The sequence below is a fragment of the Melozone crissalis genome, unplaced genomic scaffold, assembly GCF_028551555.1.
Source record: "Melozone crissalis strain CALT ecotype California unplaced genomic scaffold, PUWL_Pcris_2 ptg000019l_1, whole genome shotgun sequence".
NCBI classification, from domain to species: Eukaryota; Metazoa; Chordata; class Aves; order Passeriformes; family Passerellidae; genus Melozone; species Melozone crissalis.
This window is the reverse complement of record NW_026535797.1, coordinates 26,880,313-26,905,538: the sequence shown is the minus strand read 5'-3', so window position 1 is coordinate 26,905,538 and position 25,226 is coordinate 26,880,313. Positions and strand designations below refer to the sequence as shown.

At 40.9% G+C, this 25,226-nt stretch overlaps 1 protein-coding gene across 2 annotated transcripts; it reads right to left on the bottom strand.

The window, feature by feature from the left end:
- Positions 1-4,037: 4,037 nt before the first annotated feature.
- MMRN2 (multimerin 2) lies at positions 4,038-23,265 on the bottom strand. 2 transcript variants are annotated; one of them, XM_054277170.1, is made up of 7 exons: positions 22,985-23,265; positions 13,416-13,538; positions 13,039-13,145; positions 11,008-11,073; positions 9,768-9,941; positions 6,822-8,726; positions 4,038-5,800 (listed from the first exon to the last, which is right to left on the bottom strand). In XM_054277170.1, exons 1-7 carry the CDS (start codon positions 23,263-23,265, stop codon positions 5,412-5,414), a joined length of 3,045 nt encoding a protein of 1,014 aa, XP_054133145.1. In that variant the 3' UTR covers positions 4,038-5,411. The 2 variants fall into 2 exon arrangements, with proteins under 2 accessions (XP_054133145.1, XP_054133146.1); XM_054277171.1 differs by lacking the exons at positions 9,768-9,941; positions 22,985-23,265 and having other exon boundaries at positions 13,416-13,520.
- Between the last annotated feature and the right edge of the window lie 1,961 nt (positions 23,266-25,226).

Below are 25,226 nucleotides of genomic sequence, written 5' to 3'. Positions count from 1 at the left end.
CCCTCTCCTGACAGTGCCTCTGAGTTAAATCTTTATCCTTTATTCCAAGTAGGGGTGATGTCTAAAAGCAGCTGGCAGTGTTGCACAGCCCAGTCCTTATGGAACCATGGTGCTCAGCCTTGGTTGTACAGCAGAAGTAGAGGGCACATTACTTCTGGTTTTTTGACAAATCTAATGTAATTGTTGCTTTGTGATGTTTTACTGTTTAATGCAATTATAGAAGCCCACATCATGTAGTGACATTTGTGCTCCGACATGACATGCCCAAAATGAAATGTACTATATTGTATACAAGAAAAATAAATAACATTGTAGTTAACCTGGAGAAGATGTAAATAAAATATGAAAGAAGAGTGGAACAAGACAAATGGTCACACTCTTGTGTGTGTTATATGCCAGAAGTGTAGAATACTACTTTAAAAATGTAACACACTAATGTATTTTGTACAGCATCTGCTTTAGAAGGTGCCTTATTGAGTTTACCATGAATTGCTTGTTCTGTACACAGATTATGTCCAATGTATCATTTTTAAGTAAATAACCTTATTTTAGTACACATTAGTAATGTGTTTTGTTACTATAAGATTTTGCCTTAAAAATGTAATGACTTGGAAATCCTAATACTGTAACTAAATAATTCCCTACTTTTTCATACCTCGTTTATGGCTTTTTCCCCCACAGTCTCTGAATAAGTTGGTAATTATTACTTTTATTGTTCAGTGATACTGAAAATTATTTGGTGCTAAGTTCACGCTCTTTATTCCTTGCACAATATTTAAATTTGGGTGCAACAGTAAAAAACAGTGTTTCCTTCTCCTGATTTTTATCCCTGTGTTACATCAAAGCCAAATACAGGTCAAAATCAAATAATACTTTTATTTGAACACATGCAGGTTCCCTACATGTTGGTTTCATCCATATAAATTTGCCTCAAGCTTCCCAGGTAAAAACAGGAAAAGTAAAGGGATGGCGAATTTTGTCGCTGCTTTTTGTTCCCTTCATGTACAACCTTCTTTTTGTGTAATAGTATCCAAATTAAGATATTTGAGTTTAATATGTGTATGTACTGCTTATTGCAAAAATATGCAGATGCTTCTGTATATCCTGCTAAATTTGCTCTGGTTTTTATGATTCAAGCAAATGAAGACCAGTCAACAGGATATCTCACCTGTGAGAACCATGAAGAGAGTGTCAGAATTTGTTTTCTCATTGCAGAAATGTATTGGCTTCTACTCTCCATAGAGTCTACCTTTAGTTTACAAGGAGAAAGAAGTAAGATTGGTTTCTGTTCTTTTTGCATTTAATCAGGAGCGATCTTAGATTTAAATAAATATTTTTTACAGTAGCTAGAAAGGTTTTATATCTGAACATCATAAAAACTGTTACCAATATATTATAATTATAAGCCTTGGTTTGTTTTCCCCCTACAATCAAGTGTTAAATTCTTGCAGTATAGTTCTGGAAAGTGCTGTGGAAAGATCAGCAATGTAGTTTCAACTTTCCTGTCCTTAACACATAATACCAGGAAATTAGACTGCACAAAGATTTGGTCTCCTTAAATTAGTATCTTGGCAAAGCAAACCTTTTTTCCTATGGTTGTGGCTGTTTTGGAATGGAATGTCTTCACTGGTTGCAGTGGTCATGGTTGGATTTAAAACTGGGATTTCATGTTAGAGTTGCAGGAGAACATAAGGAAAATTGTGGGTAAGTGTTTGCACCTGTCCGTGCTCTAATGAGCAGCTTTTCTGTCCATGGAACGGCCACACGGTGGGGCTGTGTCCTAAAGAAAGGATTTGGAAAATAAATTGGGGAGTTTTGAGACTTGAAAAGAAGTTCTACTGCCTGCTAGCAATAAATACCAAAATGGTCTCCATTATAAATGGATGGGTTTGACCACTATGCAAAATGTTACTGATGAGTTGGCATCAATATCTAAGAGGTGAAACAGCAGTAATGTGTGAAATGTGAAACATTTCAGTGAAATGTGTAAACACTGCACATGGATGTTTTGTAGGCATACCAAAAAGCCCTCTGAGTAATTAGCAAACTGAACCACAAGCTTTTATAGAAATAGCAGAAGTATCACTAAATTCAGAAAGGATCAGATATAATTCTATTAATTTCCGTAATTCCTTCTGCATTTCATCTTCACCTTTCCCCAGAACACCACTTTGGTGTTTCTCACTGATGGTAATGCAGTAGATGAGTATCAGCTGGGAAAGTATGTCAGTATGAATCTGAGCTGGGAAAGGACCACTGCTGTGGGCTGACCACCTCCTGAGTCTGCTTCATGAGGAGACCACCATGGGCCTCAGACTCTGGCTTGATGTGGGTATTACCTGAAGAATTCAGGCATTGCTGGATCTACAGAAAGCAAAATTGCTTATTTTTGATACAGTCAGTACTTGAATTTGGAGTACAGTAAGGAGATTGTCTTAATAATGGAAAAGGAAAAAAAACATTAGGAGACTTTAATTTCAAAATGTACTGTAAGATACTGACATTCATAAAGCAGCAGATCAGTAACAAAATAATTCCATGAAGGCACTAAGATGCACAGCTTTCTACCTTATTACAAAGCTTAGTGGTTTGATCTGGAAATACAGAAACTTGAAGCAGTGGCAATGTTTTCTGGCAGGTTTCTAGGAAGTACTAAAATCTGTTGGAAGCTTTTATTTTTGAATATGAGTGTCAGATTAACATTACATATATCTGTATCCTGGAGTGAGCATATGTTTCTGTGCCTATTGCTGCCTGGCCATCAGGCACATTACTGTAGTCAGTGTGCTGTGAGGGAAACTGAGCCTCTTACAGACAGCTCTTCCCAGGGCCTATGGTCAGCTTCAGGTTGTTTTTCATGTTTGGAAATTCTGCTAAATCCACTGAGCCAACCAATAGCTGTATTTTAAATTATCTTCATTAAATAGATTTTTCTTGCTTGCCTAAAAATACAGGTCATAGTGGTGTGGCTATGTTGATCTAACAAAAAAGCCCAAACAACCATCCCACCAGAAAAATGCAGGAGTGGTTTAGATGGAGGCTTATTTAAAAGCTGGTTTATTGCTTTGAACAAACAAAACCACAGCCCAGTAGATTATAATCATTGTTCTGTTGTTGCTTGAGAAGGAAGTTGGTCTTCCTGGCTTATGCTGCCCACAGAGTGATCTATCCCATTGTCTTTCGTTAATTTTTTGCCCCATAAAAATTAGTCTTCCAGTGCAGTTTGTCTTCTTTGTATGTGCAAGTAGCTAAGTTAAGCACATATTTTAGAATACAAAAACATCTTTAATTTAACATTTTGTTCACTCTGGAGTCAATGTTCTCTGAACTCATCTGGAATATTTTTCAACAAAAGTACTCTGGTAAGCTCAAGGAAGGACACAAAACCTGACTGGATGAACTGCAATGCTCTCTGCTACCTCTTGTGTCCACTTCCAAGTGGTTTTCATTCCAGTTGAAGCTTTCTGTCAGAGCTTTGAAAACAAAGTGTTCTGAAATACATATATGTATATCCTATCCCCCCTATGTAATATACACATATTCCCTAGTGGTGCGTGTTTGTGGAACTTTGCTGTAGGTACAGAATTGGTGTGCAGAAGAGGAGGTGTTCCTTGAACCACCCTGACCTAGGCAGCACGCTTGGCCTGGCTCTGCAGAATGGTGCCACCACAAAATCAGGAATTGGAGGAACACTGGTAAAAACCCAGCCAGGTCACCCCTGGATGGGAGCTTTGTACTGACAGAACCTAACCTTACAATTTGATGGTTTCCTTCATTTCACCCCTTCAGTTTTATTCTTCTTTCGTCCCTCAGATATTTTGAGCAAAAGTGGGACAGAAAATGACACTGAGTTTGCAGGCACTTTGTGCTCACTGCAGCAGAGCAGTGTGAGCCATGGCTCCCTGCTAGAAAAACAGGAACACCTGGCCTGTGCATCTCCTGTGGAAATCAGCATTGGCCAGGAGGAGTTAAGGAGCATTTCTTCTTGATAGTTTTCTTAGATTTTTCAGGATAGAGAAAACAATCTTCTCAGAAAGTCAGCTGAAACTGCTTTGTAGCTTTATTTCAGAAGATAGGTATTGTCTGCTTGTCAAACTGTTGCTTTAAGTGCATTGTGTGTTGGTACCGATGTGTTGGGGGTTTTTAACAATGAATGAGAGGTTAGTATTGCTTAGAATACAGGTAGGTGGGGAAATTCTTAACAGCAAAATAGATTTGTTAAAAAATGCTACCTTAAAAGGGTGCAATTTACATAATAAGAATTTGTATGTTCATCAAAAATACTGAAAATTTCAAAGTGCATTTCATTTTGGCAAATTTAATTGTTTTAATATTGCTATGTAAGATATTAGGATAGATAAAAATACCACAATACTTGAACATCTTTAGAGTGAAAGTTTTTGGGAAGTTTTATTTGACAGAAAAAAGTTTAAGACATGACCAGGCATGGTGATTTTAAAGTTTTGGAAATAAAAAGCCCTCTACATTTCAGAAGTCCTACTTTTTGATTTACTCTAATTACAAATTTATATTCAGCAGTGACAACAGACCAATGAGCTTGCCTTTTAAATTTGGTTTTGCTTGCTTGCTTTTAAAATATTTACTAAATACTGAACTCTGGGCTGAATTCATTAAATAAATCTCCAGGATTAACTTTAGAAATAAACTGCATTTTATTTAGAAGCAACAATGCTTCTAAAATATTGTTGACATTTTCCTAGTCTCTAAATGTAAATGTAACTCATCTTAACAATGCTTTAAATTTTTGCAGTGTTGCTGACATATATCACAGGCCGAGAAACAAAGAGTGGACCATTTAGGAGATCTTGCTTGCAAATACTGGCAATAGAGTGAATTTTACTGGGTTTGATGGCTCTCTTCTAGTGTTCCTGTTGTGCACAGACTGAAACACTGGAGTGAAGTTTCCAAGATAGTCTCTGGTCCACAGAGAACTAGAAGGTAAAATTGCCCTGGCTTATGGGTTGTAAGGTACCATCCACATAACATGAGAATGTGCAATTCTACCTAAAATCTTTTCCTTGTCACTGATTTTGGTTATTTGTCATGGGAGGATATTCTTTTGCCCAGGGAACGGAGAAGTTTGTGTTAAAAGTGAAGAAAGTCCCACAAAACATTTATGTGCAGTCTTCACATTGGAAGGATTTGGGAGTGTGTGTGCTGATACATCTGGAGTCCAAACCATTAGCTTTTTACTTGAAAGAAAATCCCATTGCTGCTCATAAGCAACTAATCAAAAGCCAAACACTTCCAGAAAAGAAGCATGAAGACAAAACTAGGGTAGTGCTATGTTTAAACACATGCAGTAGCATTGAATACATCACAGATGAAGCAATAGTGAATGCATCCATTGCATCTATGGAAGGAGATTAATAGAACGTAAATGTCACTATTCAAGTTTTAGATATTAGGAATCCACCCATAGTTGTCCCAGGTGGGCTTCGCTTCACTACAGAGCCGTGCAGCAATTCAAAGCACACTGTCTCCCCCTTCTCCATTTCTGCTATAGCAAAAGTAGTCACGGTGTTTCCATGTGGGGTTTTCCTCTGACTGCTTGAGAGAGTTCTTTTGTACCCACGGCTGAAGGAGAGTTGTCCTAGTGCTGGTCCTGAGCTGAACTCCACAGAGATGAACAACAGGTAGACGCCTTTGTGTGGTGCTTTAAAGTGGCCATGTTCAGAGAAATAGCTGTTTCCATAATTGAGGTATGTTTCGTTAAACCTCACAGTTTTTTCTTTGTCCTTTCTTTCTGAGAATCCCACGTGGAATGCCACCAATGAGTCTGAAAAAGAAAGAGGAACAGGATTTAGCAGTGAGTGAGCGCTCTTCTCTCCCCAGGATCATCAGGATGGGAGATAAGGTGAATCCCTATCAGGCCTGATTTTTGTATGCTTTGCAAAGCTAGGCACTGGAAATGGTTATGTGCACTGGAGTAGATCAAACGACTCCCTGGAACTCTTAGAAAAGTATAACACTGGGACCACACAGGGGGAAAAATATAGCACTCTTTTACTGTCCCAAAAATAAATCGGTTAAGAATATGTTCTCTGCTTATTCAGTCTTAACTACAGTTTTGCAGCACAGCTGCCTAAAGGGGCTGATTTTTGCTCTGTTATTTGTCCATAGCGAGGCCTGCAATCATAAAAGCCAATGTTAAAGCTGTGGTGGTTGTAATTACCAGGTGCTTATGGTCACATGCTTACAGGGAAAGGGAACTGGCCAGTCCCAGTGAAGTATAAGCTGAAAACTTGTCTCTGAAGCTTGGTTGTAAAAGAGGGAGTATGTGCTCTCTGGTCAGTCCTGCCTGTTCCACTTGTGCAAATTATAGCAGCTCATTTAATGCGTCTGTCTGTCATGAGAAGGATTTGGTGCGTTGAGTACACTCCTTCCAGAGCCAAGTAACAAAGTAACAGGGAAAAAGAAGCATTCCACATCAGCTTCCAAAGAGAAGACTGCTACTGCATTTACATGAGCATCTACAAACAAAATTTGTCTTCTAAGCACCTGAAGGTGAATTAGTTCAAGACCAATTTCCTAGCAGCTGTGGGGGGTGTAATTTTATTTGCCTTAACCAAAATGTAGCAGAATATCAGCTTGGTTCTCATGCAAACTGCTTTTTTTTTCTCTACTTAAACTGGTGGAGGGAGTGGATGTAAGTAATGTCAGAATTTCTCCCTCCAGCATCCCAAAAGGTACCTGATAGCTCTTATAACTAATACTAATATGCTTTGTGTGTGGAACTTGCATCAGAGCCTAGAAAGAAGCTAGACCTGTACATGAGCAAGTCAAAGAAAAGAACACACCTTTTTCCACAAATTCTGTCTGCACTGTATTTCTTCCACTTATTGCTTGTGTATTTTCTCTGTGCTTCTCAGACCTTTTCTTGTCTCTTTGCTTGTCTTGACCTTTCTGTTGCCTTCTCCCTTTTTTCTGCAACATTGACTGAATCTTTGTAACATCCAGACTTATATTTGAGGCACCTAATTCTTCATTACTTCCAAATAGTTTTTTGAAAGTCACCAGATGTTCCTCCAGATTCTGCTTGATGGTTGCTAAATCTGCAGAGAGACTTTCTACAGAAACGTTGAGTGGCTCAATTGCATTTGCTATTGTATGATTGCAGCAGAGACTTATGTCACCTCTGGATTCGTGCCTCTTGACTGCCAGGCTCAGATGTTTGATATCATTCTTCAGAGTCATGATGTCATTGTAAGCTGAGCTCTCCAAGGAGTCATCTTTGGCAGCCTCATAGTTAGGTTCCATGTGTTCTCTGATGCTGTGTTGGCTGCTGGCTTCGTGTAGAGTAGAGGAGGTTTGTGTTTCCTCCTCAGGGTGCTTAGGGGACATGTGAGCATCATGATGATTCTGGTGACCTCTCTCCAAGGGATGAAATCTCTTCTTAAGAGATTCTAAAGTCACATTTTGTTCTTGTAGTTTATCTGAAAAGTGTCTGAGAGATTCTTGCAGCTGAAATACTGATGGTATTAGGCTACTGAAATCATCTTCAAAAAAGACATCCAGAAATTCGTGTCTCAGTAGAGCCTCCAGTGCTTCTTCGTGCCGCATTGCATCTTTCAAAAGAGAGCTAAAAGAGCTGTTGAGATACTTGATTTGTCGATGAATTGCTTCATCTTTCTTCTTCAGCAAGCCCATGTCTTCTGAAAAAGCCATAACCTGTGACTGAAGCTGTCTGTTCTCTTCTTGACAGAGGTTAAGAGACAGATGGATGGACGGAATAGCTGAGGAGAGCTCTTCAATTTCACTCTTGAAGAAATCTCTGAAAACTGACTCCAGGTGCTTCATATCCTTTGGCTGGGTATCTTCAAGGGAATAAGTGCTATTCCTTGGATCTTCCTCCAGCACATCAGTGTCAGCAGATACTCTCTGGCAATTGCATTCCTCCATGTAGCGCAGCAGATCTGAATAGTTTTCCTGAAGGTTTGACAGAGTGTAGTTGAGCTCTGCTATCTGCCTTTCCATTGCTGCATTGTTTTCTTCCATAATAACTGATTTCTCAGCCAAAGTTATTGTAAGATCTTCTGGCCTATACTTTGAGATGTTCTTCTTTAACTCCTTAAACCACCTCTCTAAAACTGCAATATTCTGAAAGGCCACATCTGACTCCATGTAAAGTTCTTTAAGCTGCTTGGCATGTCCTGACAGCATTTCATTCATATGTCTGATGGTTAACTGGCTGTTTTCATCTTTGGGACTATGATGTAAAGACAGTTCTGTTAAATTTTTTTTCAAAGCTTCCAGTTTATTTTCCAGAAGGTTTTGCTCTTGTTTCATGTTTGCTATGCTGTTGTTCATTGCTAAGAAATGGGACTGCTGTATCTTATGAAGCTTCTTGAGTCTTGTGTCAGTATCTGCCTTGAGCATGCTGAGATTATGGTGAATATCAGCCTGCTGCATGTGCACTTTGTTCTCTACATCTCTTTTCGCCTCATCAACTTTCACTATGTTCTCTTGGACTTTTGACTCAAATTTAGTTCCCAGCTCCTGGAATTCCTTCTTGGGCACAGTGCTTTCTTGGAATCTTTCTATGCTTTTCTTGTTGGCTTCCACATCATAGGACAGATTTCTTACTATGTTGGAGAGGTTCTGTAAACTTTTGTTGAAGCTTGCCCACATTGGGTTAAAATGTTTCCTTAGAAAATTCTCCACATGAGGAAACAAAATTTGCTGCAGAAGCCTTTCCTGGTGATCTGTTAATACAGTTGAAAAAAAAATTAAATTTAAATTCTGCTTTTAAAACACAGTCTAGACAGGTTAACTCAAGTGTTCATTTTTCTATAGTAGCTGCTGTCTTACTCCCCAGAATCTGACCTAATGATAAATTTCAACAATTGCAAAAATAGCCTATTGTTAAATCAAAATTAGTATGAAGCACATGGTGTCTAAGAGTGTGCAGAAAATAACTTAGATTTGTATTGACTTCCCCATTTATATATTAAAAATTATGTTTTTTGAAACCTGTGGACAGGTGGTTTTTCCAGTGGCCATAACTGTCCATTTTCTCAACAGTTCTTAGTGGGCTCTTCCTTTTTTGACTGTTGTCATAATGTTCTTTTTCTCATGCTTTCAACCCCACAAGGTTATACAGCATCTTAACAGCTGAATATTCCAGGTGAGGAGTAAATAACTTGAGGTATCTGGACTGTATGAGAATTATACTAAGGCTCAGTTTCTAACTTTAATGTTCAAACTTGAGTGCCTTGAAGTTCACTGAGTACTGTATAGTCTGAATCATTAGAAAATGTTTCTGCAAGCCAGTGGCTCCCTATAGTAGGTTAAATTCAGCAGCTCCTTTTTCCCTTCTCCTTTATATGGCAGAAACAGTGTTCCAGAGATGGAATATTTCATTTTTTCATGAAACACCAGTGTGTTATTCCATACATCAGAGTATATAGCATGAGTATGGAAAAAGAACAGATCCAAACTCTGCATCCCCAGAGAAGAGAAGAAGCCATAGAAGCAAAACAGTAAGGTTAACAAATTTTAAATATAAGCAGCCTCTTTATTCTGTGATTAAGGCATATTCTGAACAGTGCCTTTCCTTAATTTCCCATTTTGAGTTACTCTTTGGTTCATTCATTTTTATTGGGATTGCACCCATTTTTTCTCTCTGTAGAAGCAACCAGCAGACCAAGGAATATCAGGGTATTTTTGCTTTTGCATTTTCTTTCTGATTTGTGTGGTTTCATAGGGCCTGTCATGGGCTGATAGTTCTGCATCAGACCTCTCACCTGAATTGCTCTCGTTCACTTCTAACACCATGCTTGTACCGTTGTTCTCAAATAGTCTCTGTAAGTCACCTAAGGTGCTGGCTGCTTGATGAATATCACTTTGAAGATCATCCAGTAAAGCCTCATGATTTTGAATGACTTCGAACATTTCTCTTGAATCCACTGATGTTGACACTAGTCACAAGATTAGAAAAACAAAGTCATGCAACAGGGTGCAGCGACCAGGTGACAGGTATTCATGCAAGACCTCTGAGAGCACCTGTCTGGTTTTCATTCTGAAAATTTTGCACTGACATTTAGGGAGTCTGTTAGATTTCTGGCACCTTAAATTGCAGTTTATCTGCAAGGATTTTTTCCAGCAGTGTTGGAAACCTAATATATTCAAATATTTGCAGAGAACTTCAGCTACAACAGCCATGATGACAATAAAATGTTCTTAATTAGAAATCTCCCTATGCCATAAAAATGTTTTGGAATACTAATTCTTTTCAAGCCACTGACTGAAAGGATGGCAAGGTTTAACAGCCTAGAATAAAAGGAGGGGATGGGATGAAAGAGCAATTGAGACATTCCACTGAGGATTCAGGAGCACAGTGTGTGTCAGAGCTGACTCATGGAGGGGCCCTTTAACTGGATGTTTTTCTAAATAAATACTTGTGAATTTCAGCTGTAGATTTCAAAGTGTGCAATACTTCCCTGAAGCTAATTTCTGAAAGGCACTTAATAACACTGCAGGCCACACCACTTCCCAGGTGGTAAGGGAGGGTCCTTCGTGCTGTTTACACTGGTAGGGTGAAGTGCCTGAGATAAAAATCTACAGTACCTTGTAATTGTAATCTCAGAGCCACTGAGGGGCTGTTCTAAAATAGCATTTTCAGTGGATTGTTTTTCTGGTAGATTTTTGTGAGCATGGTGGGCTGTCCTGTGAACCCACTGCAGAGCAAGAGGTTAACATCCATGCCACTGAAAGGGGTAAGGCTCTGCACCAGCTGGCATCCACTGTTCACCAGACAGCTTTGAAACTTTGGGATGCTTTGTTGTGAACATTCAGAGTGTTATAGCAAAAGCCCTCATTTATGTCAATTAATGTATTGTTTCAAAGCTTTTCCAGAGAATGCTTTCACTAGAAAGTTTGTCCATAGCTTATCACTTTAAAATTACAGCTTCAAATCTTTCTTTCTCTCCTGATCAGTGACTGAGAGGTAAAAGGATAACAAACAAAATAACTTCAAGCACATACTCTGGTTTGAGAACTCCTCTTCTTGTCCTTCAGTTTCAGTTCCTGGCAGCAGAATAAAATTAGGATCTGCAATTGAGATATGATACAGCTGTGAAAATGTTTTAGATGCAGAAACTACTGCAGTTTAGCAGGCCACACAGGAGTTTCATGTGTTGTGTAAAAGGTATGGAGACAAGTTTCATGAGGAAAGAACACCTTCTCTGGAAAACTTCCTTTCCTTGCACTGGCAAGCAACATTGCATACATGGCAATGCTATGCAGTGTAGTGTAGGGATTTTTAACTCATGCCAAGCTTTGCTCATAAGAAATTAGTCTATTGCAAATAAATAGGGCTTTTTTCTTTTCTGGGGGCCCCATCTAAAGATCTGCAAATTCCTCTTCCTTGTTCCACAGTTACCTGAGCATTCTGGTGGCAGCAGCAGTGAATGATGCTGTACAAATGAGAAGATATTGATGGAGGAGCTGGTTTTGGTCTATGAGTGTCACAACAGAGAGGCTAAAATAGTTGCACTGCATTTGGAAATATCTTTCCAACATTATGTGTGAGATTCACCAAGAGATCAAACCACAAATGAAAGCTATCTGTGAAGTAAAGCTAAACCTCCAGAGATTTTTATCAGTGGAATCTCTAGGTGAGTTAGATGTAGATTGTGGAAAAATTTTCAGACATATGTTTGCCTTTATTTTTATGGTTGACTTAATTGCTAGAGGGAATTACCTTTTATCCATTTAAATTTCCTTAATTCTATTTAAATTCTTAAATCTATTTGAATTCTTAAATCTGTTCAAATTCTGCTTTTTGAGTATTATTTGCTAAATCTTGCCAATGCCATTTTTAACCCCCATTCAGTTTTTAAACCACACTGTCTCCCCTCTCTCTATTAGCAGCTGCACAGATCATAGCATGGTTTGTGTTGGAAGGGGCCTTAAAAACCATCTAGTTCCCACCTCCTCACCGTGGCAGGGAACCTCCCACTAGACCATGCTTCTCAGAGACCCATCCAACCTGGCTTTGAGCACTTCCAAAGATGGGGCACCCACAGCTTCTCTGGGAGACCTGTTCCAGTGCCTCACCACCCTCACAGCAAAGTATTTATTCCTAATACCTAAACTAAACCTGCCCTATTTCAGTTTGGAGCGATTTTCCCCTGGTCTTACCACTACATGCCCTTGTGAAAAGTCCCTCTCCATCTCTCTTGTAGCCCCATTAGGTACTGGAGGGTGCTCTGAGGTCTCATTGGAGCCTTTTCTCCCCCAGGCTGAGCAGCCCCAGCTCTCTCAGCCTGTGTCCATAGCAGAGGTGCTCCTGGACTCACTCCAACAGGTCCATGTCCTTAAGGTGGGGACCCCAGAGCTGGATGCAGGACTCGTGGTGGAGTCTCAGGAGGACAGAGTAGAGGGGCAAAGTCCCCTCCCTCAACCTGCTGCCCCCACTGCTTTATTCAGCAGTGCAATGGGTTACAGTAGTTCACTCTAAAGGCTGTTCCTGGAGCTTTCCTGGAGGTTACAGTCTGGGCACTGCTCCTGCCTGTGCTGTGGAGCTGCTCCCTGTAGAGGAGCCAGGGTAAGCAGAGGGAGGAGCAATGCAGACTGCAGAGTGAAGGCTGCTCTCTCCTCTGAACCTGGACATCTTGTGATTTCCAGCTCAGATGATTTCATCCTGTGAACTGACCATAGGAGCATTTCACATACTGGTGTTGCTTTCTGATGTCACCTGTTTCTACCTGGAATTAGGCATTCCTAGATGGACTTGTCTAAGATGGACATCTGACAGGCTTTCCAGCAAATTAATACCTTTCTCCATACGAAGGTGCTATTAAGAGAAGAATAAGTAGCTAATGCTATTTAACTATTAATTACAGCTAATTATGACTGCTCTTGTCTCAAAGTATCAGTGATTTGGGACATCGCAGACTGAAAACACAAGGCATCAATTCTAAAAAAAGGAGAAAAATTAGGCAGATTCATTTCTTGCCATTGTGCCTGGCATTTAGTCATCCATTCCTATACTTGCTCTCCAGCTTTGCTTACCACGCTGTTCACAGTCCTTGCCAATAAATCCAGGGCAGCATTTCCACTGCAAAGACTTCAAAGTCTTCTGTTTCACTTGGTAGACTGGCTTCAGAGCTGTCCTGTACCTGGAGAGGAAGGGTCTGGGCATTAGATTTATTGTAATAGAGTCCTTTGCAATCAAGTTTGGACTGATCCTGAATGCTGTAGTATTCTGATGAGGTGTGGAGACCATTTTATTATTAAACACATTATTCCAAAACAGTTACCAAGGAAGATAGAAATTTGTTTTAAACTCCCCTAGAAATAATGATGAGGCTTCAGTACTGTTGAAAACATCTTTTAGATACTCCAGAGAAAATACTGTTTTCCTCACTGGTTTTATTTAGGACACTCACATGATCTTCTGGCAGTCGGGGGCTCCGTTGGGGCAGGGCTGTTGGGAGTTGACAATGTACTTCTCCTTCATGCAGGCTTCTATGTATGTGACCAGGCGGGACTGCGTGAAGGAGCACCAGTTCCTAGAGGAGGAAAAACGTGGGAAAAGAGTTTGAAGTAGGTCTCTAAGTCTCTCTGGCTGTAACAGTGCCAAGAAAAAGTGAAATGCAGAAAGGCCTTTATTTTTACTTTTGTATTTTTTCCCAGCTGTATGATGAGGAAAGTGGAAAATACTCTCTACCTTGTCCCTCCACTCCCAGGTCGGTCATTTGTTTTCATTTGAGATGTTTATCTGCATCTGCATCTGGGCTGATTGTCTGAACTTTGATGCATTAGTTCCATTTCCAGTCCTTTCATTTTGCAGGAGAAATTTCCAGCCCATGATAACCTGTGGGTTAATGTCACTTTAAATGTCAAATGGCCTTTCTAGGCATGTTGCCATTTCAGATGCCATATGACTGACTCATCAGGTTGAGGCAGACTGCTTCTGAAAAACCATTAACTCCTTTAATAATATCTTCCTAAGTATTACTTCTTCAACATAATATAGTAATTGATTGGATTTTATGAAGTAGGCTAACTTCAAAATAATTTCTCCCATCACCTGCAGGAAAATAATTTTGGGAGGGAAAAGGGTTGTTTTAGTTTTATGTTTCTAGCAAGGACCAAGTGAGTTTTAATAGTCTGATTAATTTTCCAAGTCAGAATTACATAGGCACTTATTAATCCCAGAGTGTAGGTGAGCTTCTTCCTTTAAAGTCAAGACTTGGCAGTGGAATGTTGGCTGAAGTTTGATGGTTAAATCCAAGACCAGAAGGGGCAGGAAGTGACGAGTAATAACTCTAATGGAAACAGCTGAACTTTAGGCAGTGTATATTTAAATGGGAATACAGGAACCAAATCTCCAACTATCAGCATATATGGAAAAGGTTTGCCTCTCTCAGGGAGTTGGTGTAACAATGGGGAACCGAGTCCTGCACGAAAGCAGAAGCTGGCACTGTAGCAGCCAGGAGAAGGGAAGGAAGCTGAAAACATCAGGATGGAAGGGCAAACAGCCTGGGCTAGCTGGGAACAGTTCACCAGGCTTGCTGGGCCATAGCCTGTTTTGTTCCCCTGTTTCTTAAGGAAAATGTGATTAAGATTTCAGCAAGCACTCATGCAAGCAAAACTCTTCATCTGTTAGAAGCAAGGGCAGGAATCTGGCAAAGGCTGCAGTGCTGGGAAAGCAGGACAGGAAAGGAGGCTGCTGCCTTTGTTGTGATTTGCAGCCAAAACAACTTGCCTGAGTTGTAGCTTTGAGGCCTTTACAAGTGACTGGGGGAAATTTTGGACCCATGATCAATGGGTGTTTTGATTCTTACAGGACTGAACTGAAAGACAAATCCTCAAATTTTTAGTGATTACTCTTCCAGAGTCAAACACTGCTTGTGTCAGAGTATAAAACCACTCAGTAAAATCCAGCAGACCAGCACATGTGCTCTGGTGACATCTGCCTCCAACGTATGCCTAAGTTTACCAGGTTTACTGTTTCCAGGCTTTAACAGCTGTGGCACTTTTCTGGTATTTGGTGTCAAATAACTCTAGAACAGGGTTTGTGGTTGTTTTTGGGCTGTCCTGTCTCATGCACTTGGCAAGGCATAGCTGGAAGAAGCTCTCCCCCCTCAAATCCTCTCCACTTTTTCCTGGGGAAGTGAAGTGCCCAGGCACTGGTGCTGGAGCTCTCTGGTGTCGTTGCTAGGTGCAGGATCCCTGCCCCTGCCAGCAGGATGCCTGCCAGATCCAGGCAGGAGTCTGCATTCAGTGTGGAAACCTCCTTTTAAAACAGGATTCTTTGGCTTCAGGGTTTTGTTCTTTCCTAATGAAAACAATCCACACCCAGTGAATCATCATCTGGACTGTTTTCTTTTTTTCCCACCATATCCAAGTCCTTCCTACAAAGTCCTTGGAATCATGTCAGCCACATAGAGCAAAGCCAAATGTGCACATGCACCAATCTGTGTGAGCAACAATGAGGCACTGTGGGACTGTGAGTGCTTTTGCTGTATTGCACAGGTGGATTTGCACAAACAGGACAGAAAACACAAGGATTGCTTTTCAAAACATGTTAAAGTGTTGGAGGTACTTGGTGATCTTCCCAATTGTAGAAAGCTGTTATGTTTTATCAGAAATTGAATCAGTGGTTGATCCCAACTTGATGCCTGCTTTGGGCTAGTGTTCTGCAGAATGAATAAGATGAGGGGGAAAAAGAGGGGAATATGATGGACTCTCAATCAAAACATCCTTTAATGCTTGCCACAGTTCTTCATGTCCAGTTCTCTTGACTATATATTCACTGGTTCTCTCTCACTTGATCTTAAAGGTTTATTTGTGGAGCTGAAGGGCTATGTAATACCATGTTGTGGTTTTAATCACACAAACTTTCAGAGGTTTTGAGCTCCATAAAACTTATCAGAGTTTATTCTTTCCTCAGGTAAGTAGATAAGGCCTGTAATGAGCTGCCAAATAGATGCATGTGCCCAAAGATGAAACCTCTATTGCAGTATTTTTTTGCACAACTTGTCAAATGCTTCCTTTAGGGAAACCTTGCTATCTGTAACTAAAAATACTCCTTAACAGGATTAACCTTGAGGGAAACCACGTCATTCTTTAATGTTAAGTGCAGCAATGTAAAAGACTGAGAAGGGCTTGATCTAAAGTTCAGTGAGGCATGCAGGACTTCTCTGGCTCCAAAGGCTCTGAATCAAGCTGTGAAATTTCAAAGAGCTGCTCCTTCACAAATAGCACTTTCTTTCTTGAGCTGGTTTCTGGAACACAGCAGCTTTGTGTTCTGCTGCTGCATTTATTCTCCTGTTTTTAACTATGTCGCTTCATTCACTGAATATGTAACCAACTTAACACCCTCTGCTTTTATTCTCTTTAATGCAGTTTCCTTTGGTGCAAACTTCTGCTGCCAGGAAGAGAGAGGGACAGAGAGAAGCTGCTCATGTGAGGAGAGCAGAAAAGCCTTCCCTGTAATTTGGTGAACATTAACATTTATCACAATGCTAAAAGTTAGAGCAGCTCTTGAGGGAACCCTAGCAAATTCAGGGCTGCAAATGTTTCATTTGTTCAATGGCTTTTCCTGGTCCACATTGCAAAGAAATTAATCCCTGATTTTTTTAAACCAGGAAAAAGTGTTTTAATAGTTTTCTTTGCTAGCCTGTGGTGTTGTGTGTTGGGTTTTTTTTTCCCTAGACTTCATTCTAATTATGAATCTTACTAAATAGAGTCTTCACATGCATCTATTCACTTCTGCCTAATTCTGAGGCAACTGTATTCTTATGTCTGAGGTTAAATATATCTGATGACAAAGCATTCTGTATTTAAATAAGATTCAACAAATGTAGGTTAGCTCAGGCTCTTTTAATTTGAATCTTTCAGGTATTTAGAAACTGATACGAAAATTATTTTTTTCTTACATGGGATCTATTGAAACATAGCAAAATGGGGGCAGTTCTTTCTCTGATTCTAGGGTTTGGCTGGGCCACCTTACATCATAGGAAACAAAATAAAACCCACAGATCCAGGAGAAAAGCTTAGATGGCTGCTCTGCAGTAATTGACTCTGCTCAGATGAATGCGGGGTAGCCTTTCCTTCATACAGACAATTGCAGTGTGTCAGTGAGTGTGAGTAATGCTCCCCAGCTCAGTGAGGCACTGACACACTTTAGTTCTCTTTGCTACATGTTCTCTTGATTGGCACTGCAGTGCTTAATTTTAGATGTTTCCTAGGTCAGTGGAATTTTTGCCTGAATAAAAGCTTCAGGAATTCAGGATGTTGGGATGTTTTTCATAAGTTTTGTTGTTCCTTTGGCTGTACTGGTCCAACTGAGTTGTCCTTCACCGTCAGTTTCCTCAGGTTTCCATTCTCAAGGAAGCCAGTGTCTATAATTACTTTGAAAACTCCTGCCTAGCCATGCCTGCACCTACTACTCACAGTGTGCAAAACTTTTCAAGACCATAACATTTTCCTATACAGCAAAAAGGCACCAGATAAGCAGTAATTCCTGCTTACTGTGCTATAGGAAGGTAGTAGAAGGCTTTATTTCTCTTTAAACAAGTGATTTTCCACTGAGTTGTACAGAATTACTTCTGATTTATACCAATTGAAGCCAAAAGAATTAGGCTTTAGCTGTCGTTGGGTTTTCCCTCAGTGCAAATTTCTCACTGACAAGAAAAAGCAGCCTTAATAAACAAAGTACCACATTTAAATTAATCTAAACTAAGACTGTGCATGTCAGTATTGAGACAGATGTATCTTTTTCTATTTTATGGAATCCAGAAAATGTTCAGCTGTTGGAGAAGGCACTGGGTTTCCAAAGCAGCATGGTGTGCCACTGATGCCTGGTGGTCTGTCAGTGAATTCTCTAGCTCTTCCCAGGCAGCCAGCAGCCCTGTGTTAGAATCAGGCTGCAGAAACTCTCATATTTCTCCTTTCCTTCAGGAAAACTCCCAAAGGGAGTAGAACTTCCCCTCAGGCAGGGTCTGGTATCTCCCCATATCTCTCATCCCATGAAACACCCTCGTTTTCACTGGGGTGAGAGCAGATTGCTTTGCAGTTCATCTTAACAAACTGGACTGAAAAGAGTGGCAATGGTAGTTTCAAACATGTGGTTTCCATGCAGTGCTGGAAATCTTCCAGAGTCCTGAGTAACCCAGGCTGAATGCAGTGTGTATTCCAGCAGTTAGACTGTTATCAGTTGGGGTAGTGCTGTCCTGCAGAACATCCTAAAACCACAGAGCAGTGAGGACTTTCAGAGCAAATGCAATCCTGAACTGGGAGCAAGAGTTCCAGGAACAGTAGGCTTGACTGGGAACTGATTTTGAGCCAAATCCAACTGTTGTACAAACAATTCCAGAGGAGTAAATGCAAGAGGATTTTCCTCTTCAAGAGCATCCACAGATGAGCCATTACCTCATTTCTATTATCCCTCCTCAGTGGAAGCTCTACAGCCCATTGAGAGGGTAGCTTACACTTGGATTTTATCCTTTGATTCCTGCAGACTTAAGTTCACCCCTAGTACAGCCTGATCACTCCTTTGTCAGACCTCATGTGGAAGCAGGAATTGCAGCCAGTGGCCACCTTTTGGCACACCTGTGCTGATGCCAGGGAGTCAGAACTGCTTGGGAAGCCAAGCTTCCCACTGGCACATGCTCAGGGTGCAGGCAGTGTGCTCACTGTGTGTGGGGCACCAGGGGAGGTTTGTTCAGGGCTGCCCACTGATCGCTGCACAAGCAGGAAGGTGTTGACTCCAGGTGGTGATAGCACTGACAGTGATTCTGTGGTTATGATGCTGAAACAGGAACTCCCTTGCTATCTACTGAATAAATTAATTGCTGCAGCTTGCAGTAATGAGCTATGAAACAAATCAATCCCGTGGGCACAGAGGGTTCAGTAACTCCTGCACTGTGTGGAATGGAGCAGTGTCATTTGCATCAAGCAGGCCAATGGGGATTGTTCCACCTGCAGCTGAGCCATTCAATGACAGCCAAATATTGGAGAATTTCCTGACGTCCTGAAAGGAGCCAAGTGCCAAACTTTGATAGGAAAGCTTTGCTTCTGTTGATGCACTTGGCACTGCCAAAGCTATTGTTGAGCACTCAATGGCTGTTCCACTGCTTTCAGGATGTCAGGGGCTAAAGATCACTTGTAGCTGCACTTCATCCAAACTGTTTTATTTCAAGTGTATACTCTGTGCCCCTTTGGTGGGAAATTTCAGTAGCCTATAAGCTTCCTACAAAAGTCCCTGCCTTGTTTTGAAGAAATAAATGAGTCAGTGTGGAACCAGTCTTAATTAAATTAATGGATTCTTCCTGTAAAAGCAGACAAAAAATAATAAGCTATTAAGATTGAACACTGCCTTTCCTTAGAATAAATTATTTGGGTTTTCTCTGCTTGTGTACACTTGGGAGGATAGTTACATGTTTTGACACACTGGGTAGTCACGAGAACAGACCTGATTCTTTGTGGCTCCTTGATGTGGAATGAGAGTAAGAGATGAGAGCGATAACACACCTGGCTGACATCAGGAAACCTTCCTCTAATCAAGGGTGACTGCACAGAACTGTGTGTCCAAAACTCAAAATATATTAGTGAAATTAAGGATATACTTAAGCTGAAGATTTCTGCATTTCCTGTTTAATAGGTCAGGTGGTAGAGTTTGGAGACACTTTACTTTTGTTTTTCCATTTTTTTGTGGGTATGTTGTAAAAAAAATCCCAGGAGAGGACACTGTGTGTTTGTGGATTAAAAAGAAAGAAGGAAAAATGAACCTGCCCAGCTGCAGGGCAAAACCAGAGCAGGGTCCACTTGGCAATGATTACACTTCTGGAAGCAGAAGTTCTGTGAGACTTTGGATAGATGGGAAAGCCAAAGTAGTTCTGTGCTCCTTCCCATTCCAGCACCACCGTCCATTTCTCCCTTACAGGGTGAGCCATCCACCTGGGAACTGGCTCTGTCAGTGTTGTTACTGAGGGGGAAGGTTAAAAATAACCTCTGCTTTTTCCTAAGATTATTTTTAGCCTGGAATGCTTAAGGGATCTGATTTACAGTGTTGCTTGACAGACAGGTCAGGCTAACTGAGGGTACAGGCAGCTTTGGGCTTTGCTGCTGGAGCTGCATGTGCCTTTTACATGCTTCATTTGTCTTGGTTTCTTTAATGAAATACGGCACTAAGTGCATGAAATCTGAGTTGTGAGCCTGACTGTTCCTGATGTACAGGTCCCTTAATTTCCCTTTTTAATTCTGCTGAAAGTTTTGGGTACATGTGGATCCATTTACCTCAGCAATAGAATAAAATAGCTGAAGTCAAACCACACAGCTGCTGGGGAGAAAGGCAATATAAAACTTGATTTCCTTTGGAAACTTTGGTAGTTTTGATTTTGTACACATACAGACACCTGTCCAGTTGAACATGCAGAGCTTCTTCTGTTTGTTCAGATAGAAGCAACAGCTGAGATACTTCTTACTGGTTTATATTTTAAAGCTCTTTCATGAGAAATCTTATTGTTCTTAGAGGAATTAGCAAAATAACATATCCAAGTATTTGACTGGGATCTAATGAGTCATTTCATCTCACATGTTGAAACAGAAACCAGAGGATTCTGATTAATACCTTGCACTACTTAGTCATGATGGTCTCAATTATTCAAATAACTGCAGTATGTAAAGTGATGCTCTACATTTCTTTGAAATGTAAGAATATTTTGTAACTACCACTATTCCTAATACAAAGGGAAAATAAGAAATGGTTGAACAAAATGCATATTGCTTTTATTTTTTTAAATAATGAGAGTCAAAGCATTGTCACAAAGACCAAGTTACTATAGACTGTTTGTTTCCTAGTTCTGCAAAAAAGGTATTTTCTTATTTCAAAAGCAAACTAGATGTAAGACATCATTTTGGTAGAAAACTATTCTCCACCATCCTGGACCCTTTTTTTGGCATGTCTGTCACACCTTTTTATGGCATGTCTTTCTTTCCCTCTATCTCTCAATTCCTATTTAACTCCTGATGCTTTTCTTATTGTTCTCCTCCTGAGAGATATAAACCAAATTTTTTGATGATGGTTTTTTTCCAGGGAATGTGTCACACTTGTAGGGAGGAAATACCAGATTCATGACAGCATCTTGTCTGTGCCTAGCATGGTACTACAGCCACAGCAGCTGACAGGCACGAAAGGACTTCGTGCTCTGAAGATGTGTTGTTTCAACCATTTTAGAATTTGTTGTGTGGTTAGAAGAGGAATTGTGTTGTCCCTTCTTATTCACCCTCTCTCCTTTTACTTTAGATATAATTCCTCTCAAAGTCTTCAATTTCTTTCCTAAGACCTAGCAGCTGCCTGGCCTTGTGTGTGCTGTAAGCGTGACAGCTCTACAAAACAGCAAATACCTTAAAGCTACTGCCAGGCTGGATTTGAGTTGTCTGTAGTCATCCCCATAGCTTTATAATTGGGAAGAATGTTATGATTTGACTCATTATCCAACTATCTCCATAAAAGAAGGAAGTATTTCTCTCCTTGGGAGGAAATCAGGATGAGTCATAGCTGGTATTGAGCTGAATTAGACAAGCTGGTGCTGAACAGAGCTACAGAGCCAAGGAAGAAATCCTGATTAGGACAGTATATTGCAGCATCTTGCTGACCTGTAATGCTGACCTTTTCACAGCACTGAATTTTCATAGTACTGGGAGTTTTCAGAATGTTTTCAGCATTTCAACCACAGTCAGATGATTATCACCTTGCGGAGTAATTTGGAAGCCCAGAGTGCCCCTTGGGCCTTGTTTCCTTCCTTTGACCATGAGCTGCATTAACCAGGAGTTGGTTAGTTAACAGAGCACATCATTATCAGACACAACCCATCAGGAAGCCTTGCAGGCTTTAGGAAGTGCCTTGGGGCTATTGGGGGGAGGTACAGATTTTTGGGAAGGTGTATTGTGAAAGACAGCAAGGTTTTCATACACTCACCATGTTACATGCAGAAGGGAGGCCTTAATTTTACATGTAGATGAGATTAGAAACAAGATTGCATACTTCAGTTTGCATGAAAGGGAAGCATGACATGAGCAAGGTTCTATAGTCTCTTTCCATCTCACTTTTTACCTTTCCTCAAGAGCATTTAAAGGGAAAAATACCAGGGCATCCTAAAGCACTGAGCTGTGAACAGCACTAAGTGTGCTGCTGTTTCAGCTCTCCTGAACAGGGCTCTGCTGTACCCATCCATCAAGGCTATAAAAGATTCATTCACTGTCCTGCTTGGTTTTCATCTATTTTAAACATTTAGAGACCTACTTACGTGCCCTGTAAAACTTACACAAATCATAGGGTTTGGGAATATTTCTAGTGAAGTACATGCCTTTTACTCTCAGAATGGCTGCTCTTCTGCTGCAGATTACCATGAAAATAATTTTGCTGGCATGGAAATCTTTGGAAGGGGGTGGGGGTGTGAAATTTGTAGTAATTTTAATGCTTATTCATTATTCCTTACTTTGTTATATTTACTCCTCACTATTTTTATTTTGCTAACATCCTGCCATTACCTTTCTCTCTCCATTTCCAAGGCCCAAGTCTGCAGGCAGGCACATTCTGCTAATGGGCAAAGTTTGCCACGCTCAGCAGAAATAATCAGCATCGGTTCATGATAAGAAACAGTCAGTAAATTAACTTCCTCCAGTTCTGCTTTGCCAGAGGTAGTGTTTTGGTTTCTGGCAGAACTGGGAAGCTTCACCTCTGCCAGGTGTATGCACACCCCTAACCCCATTCTGCTGTCTCAGATTAAGCAAAGAGCTGGTCCCATCTATGGGTTCATCCTCCCCAGGCAATTCAGCTTTCTGTTTGTGTGGTTAAAGCATTTCAACCACTCTTGTTTGGATATATATTGGTTCCCAAAATCTAATGTATTTTGATGAGAAGCTTCTGATGAAAACAGATTATAAAAGTATCAGAGAGGATTGCACTCCTGGTATGTGTAAGATAGACATGCTGGGTACTTACCCGTTTTGGGGCCGTGGGCTCGCAGCTTCCAAATCCTCTCTCTCTTCCTGATGTGAGGAGATCACACTTGAAGGGTAATCTCGAGTGTCCTCCCTGAGCCCTTCTGCCTCCCAGTAACCTTCTTGGCGTGGCAGAGGAGCTCTCTGGGGGTGTGCAGAGCTCTCATGCACTCGTGGCTTGAAGCTGTGCACGGAACCATCACGATCTCCATGACGGCCTGAGTGTTCCACCAGCCTTGCCAGTCCTGCCGTGCTACAAACCAGCAAAAGCTTCACCAGCATCCTGGCCTTCTTCCCCCCCCCCCTCAGTTACACCTGTCTCTTGTTCTTTCCTCTGAAGCTCAGCCTGAATTACTTCAGAAATGCCCCGGCAATATTCTTTAACTGGAAAGTTGGAAGAAAGAAGGAAAAATTAAAAAAAAAATCGTAACAAAGAGCGGAAAGAGCTCTCGGCCCTCCCAGCCACTGTGGAAACGTCCGTGGCTGTTGAACAATGTGAGCCTGGTTCCTGTGTGGGGCTCACACGTCTCTGACAGGGGGGAAAATGAGGTGGTAGGAATATAGCTTATTCAAGGAACTTCTGAGCTTGCCTGCCTTCTAAACTTATCTGTGAACAGGAACTCGGCTTTTATCAACTGCCTTCTCCCTCAGGCACAGGAAAAGGATGTTAGCTTAAAGGAAAGGAAGAGAAAAGAAAGGAAAGAAAATACTGAGTGCTCTAACAGACTCTCATTACACTGCCAGAAAATGTCACAGACCTTCCTGGTCCAGTGCTGCACATGGAAGTTTTTCCTACAGTTTAAAGGCTGAAATACCTTGGCTTTAGCAGCAGGGTATTTGTGGTATGTAGAACAAATGGTGGGTACTGGGGGACACAGCGCAAATGTACAGTAAAAAAGAGCCTACAATCATCCATTCCTCTTCAACCTTTGCAAAATAGCTCTGTGAATCATAGTCTGTTCCCATCAAAATGGAATATTTTCATGAACTTGTCCTTCAGAGAGATCAGGTTAATTTTTAAGAATTTCTGTTTGGGTTGTCATCACTGGGTGTCAGGCCTAATTTTTTTTTTTTTTGTATTTTGAATTAGCATTAAAAGAAAAGCCACTAGCCAAGAGCTGCTGTCAAGAGCTACCTCTGTCACCACATTCTAATAATATTTTTTTTTAAAAAGGCTGTGGAGGTTGCATGTAGTTTTCTTACTGATTTTGCTTTGCTGGTGGTGCTGCTTTTAGTTTTGTTGCTTTCATTAACTTTGTTTCTTCTTTCTGTCTTGCAGGGCGATGTGCTCTGGCATTTTAAAGAATAAAGTGAAGTAGAATGATGCTCCAACTGAAAAAAGAAGTGGGAATGCAGGACTGCTAGATCATCTTGCAGTGTGAATGATGAGATGATCAGCCCAAAGTTCAGTGTGTCTTGCAGAGCATTAAATGTAAAGCTTTTATGGATTTGTTCCAATACCACCTAAAAATAGAGGAAAAATCTCTCCAGGATTTTAGAAGGCCTTGTTATTCGAGGCTGTGAATTTGCATCTCTTTATCACTGGCTGGATTTGCACCCCTCTCCTGATGCCCCTATTTTATGCTTAATGGAAGAACATAGAGAAGCACAGAAGTGCCCTTCCTGACCTGTGGTAGACACTGCTGCCTGAGAGCAGTGACAGCAATGTATGGGGCCAGGCAGGGAGAGATTTTGCTAATTCTAAGGGAAAACCTGTCCTTGCTGTAGCAGTCACTTCTCCAGGAAGATGAAATCACAAGGTCTGGACTGAAGACTGAAAAAAACTTAGCAACTTCCCTCTGTTCCTTCCTGCTGCTTTTATTTCCAAATTGTGTGCATCCTGCTGTAACACATGTCAATGTGTGAATATTTCATGTGCCATGTTTCACATAGAAATGTGCTTTTCTCACAAGTAACTGGATGTGACCTAAGCATTATATTTGTTTACATATTAAGACCATTATCAGGAAGGAACTGAAGCAAACATGAGACAAAACAAGCAACAGGGTTATAGCCTGACCTGCAGTGAGATCCTGGCTTGCAGAGAAGTGACTTGGTGTGCAGGAATTGAGGTCATCCTTCATGGGTGTGATCGCTCCCAAGTGATGGGGCAGTGGTTCTCTGCCATCCTCCTGGCTCAGAACATCTGCTACCCCTCCAGGTGCAAGGACCTGTTCTCTGTATCTTTGTAATGGTGCTGCCCTGTGGGTGCAGCAGGCACAGATTTGAAGGTTAATAATTTA

Coding starts and splice junctions, on each gene's coding strand:
- MMRN2 (XM_054277170.1), bottom strand. CDS start 23,265: ATGCTGGTGAAGCTTTTGCTGGTTTGTAGCACGGCAGGACTGGCAAGG. Junction 13,539..22,984: donor AGCCCACGGCCCCAAAACGG/GTAAGTACCCAG, acceptor TTCCTCCTCTAG/GAACTGGTGCTCCTTCACGC. Junction 9,942..11,007: donor AGAGGAGTTCTCAAACCAGA/GTATGTGCTTGA, acceptor TCTTGTGACTAG/TGTCAACATCAGTGGATTCA.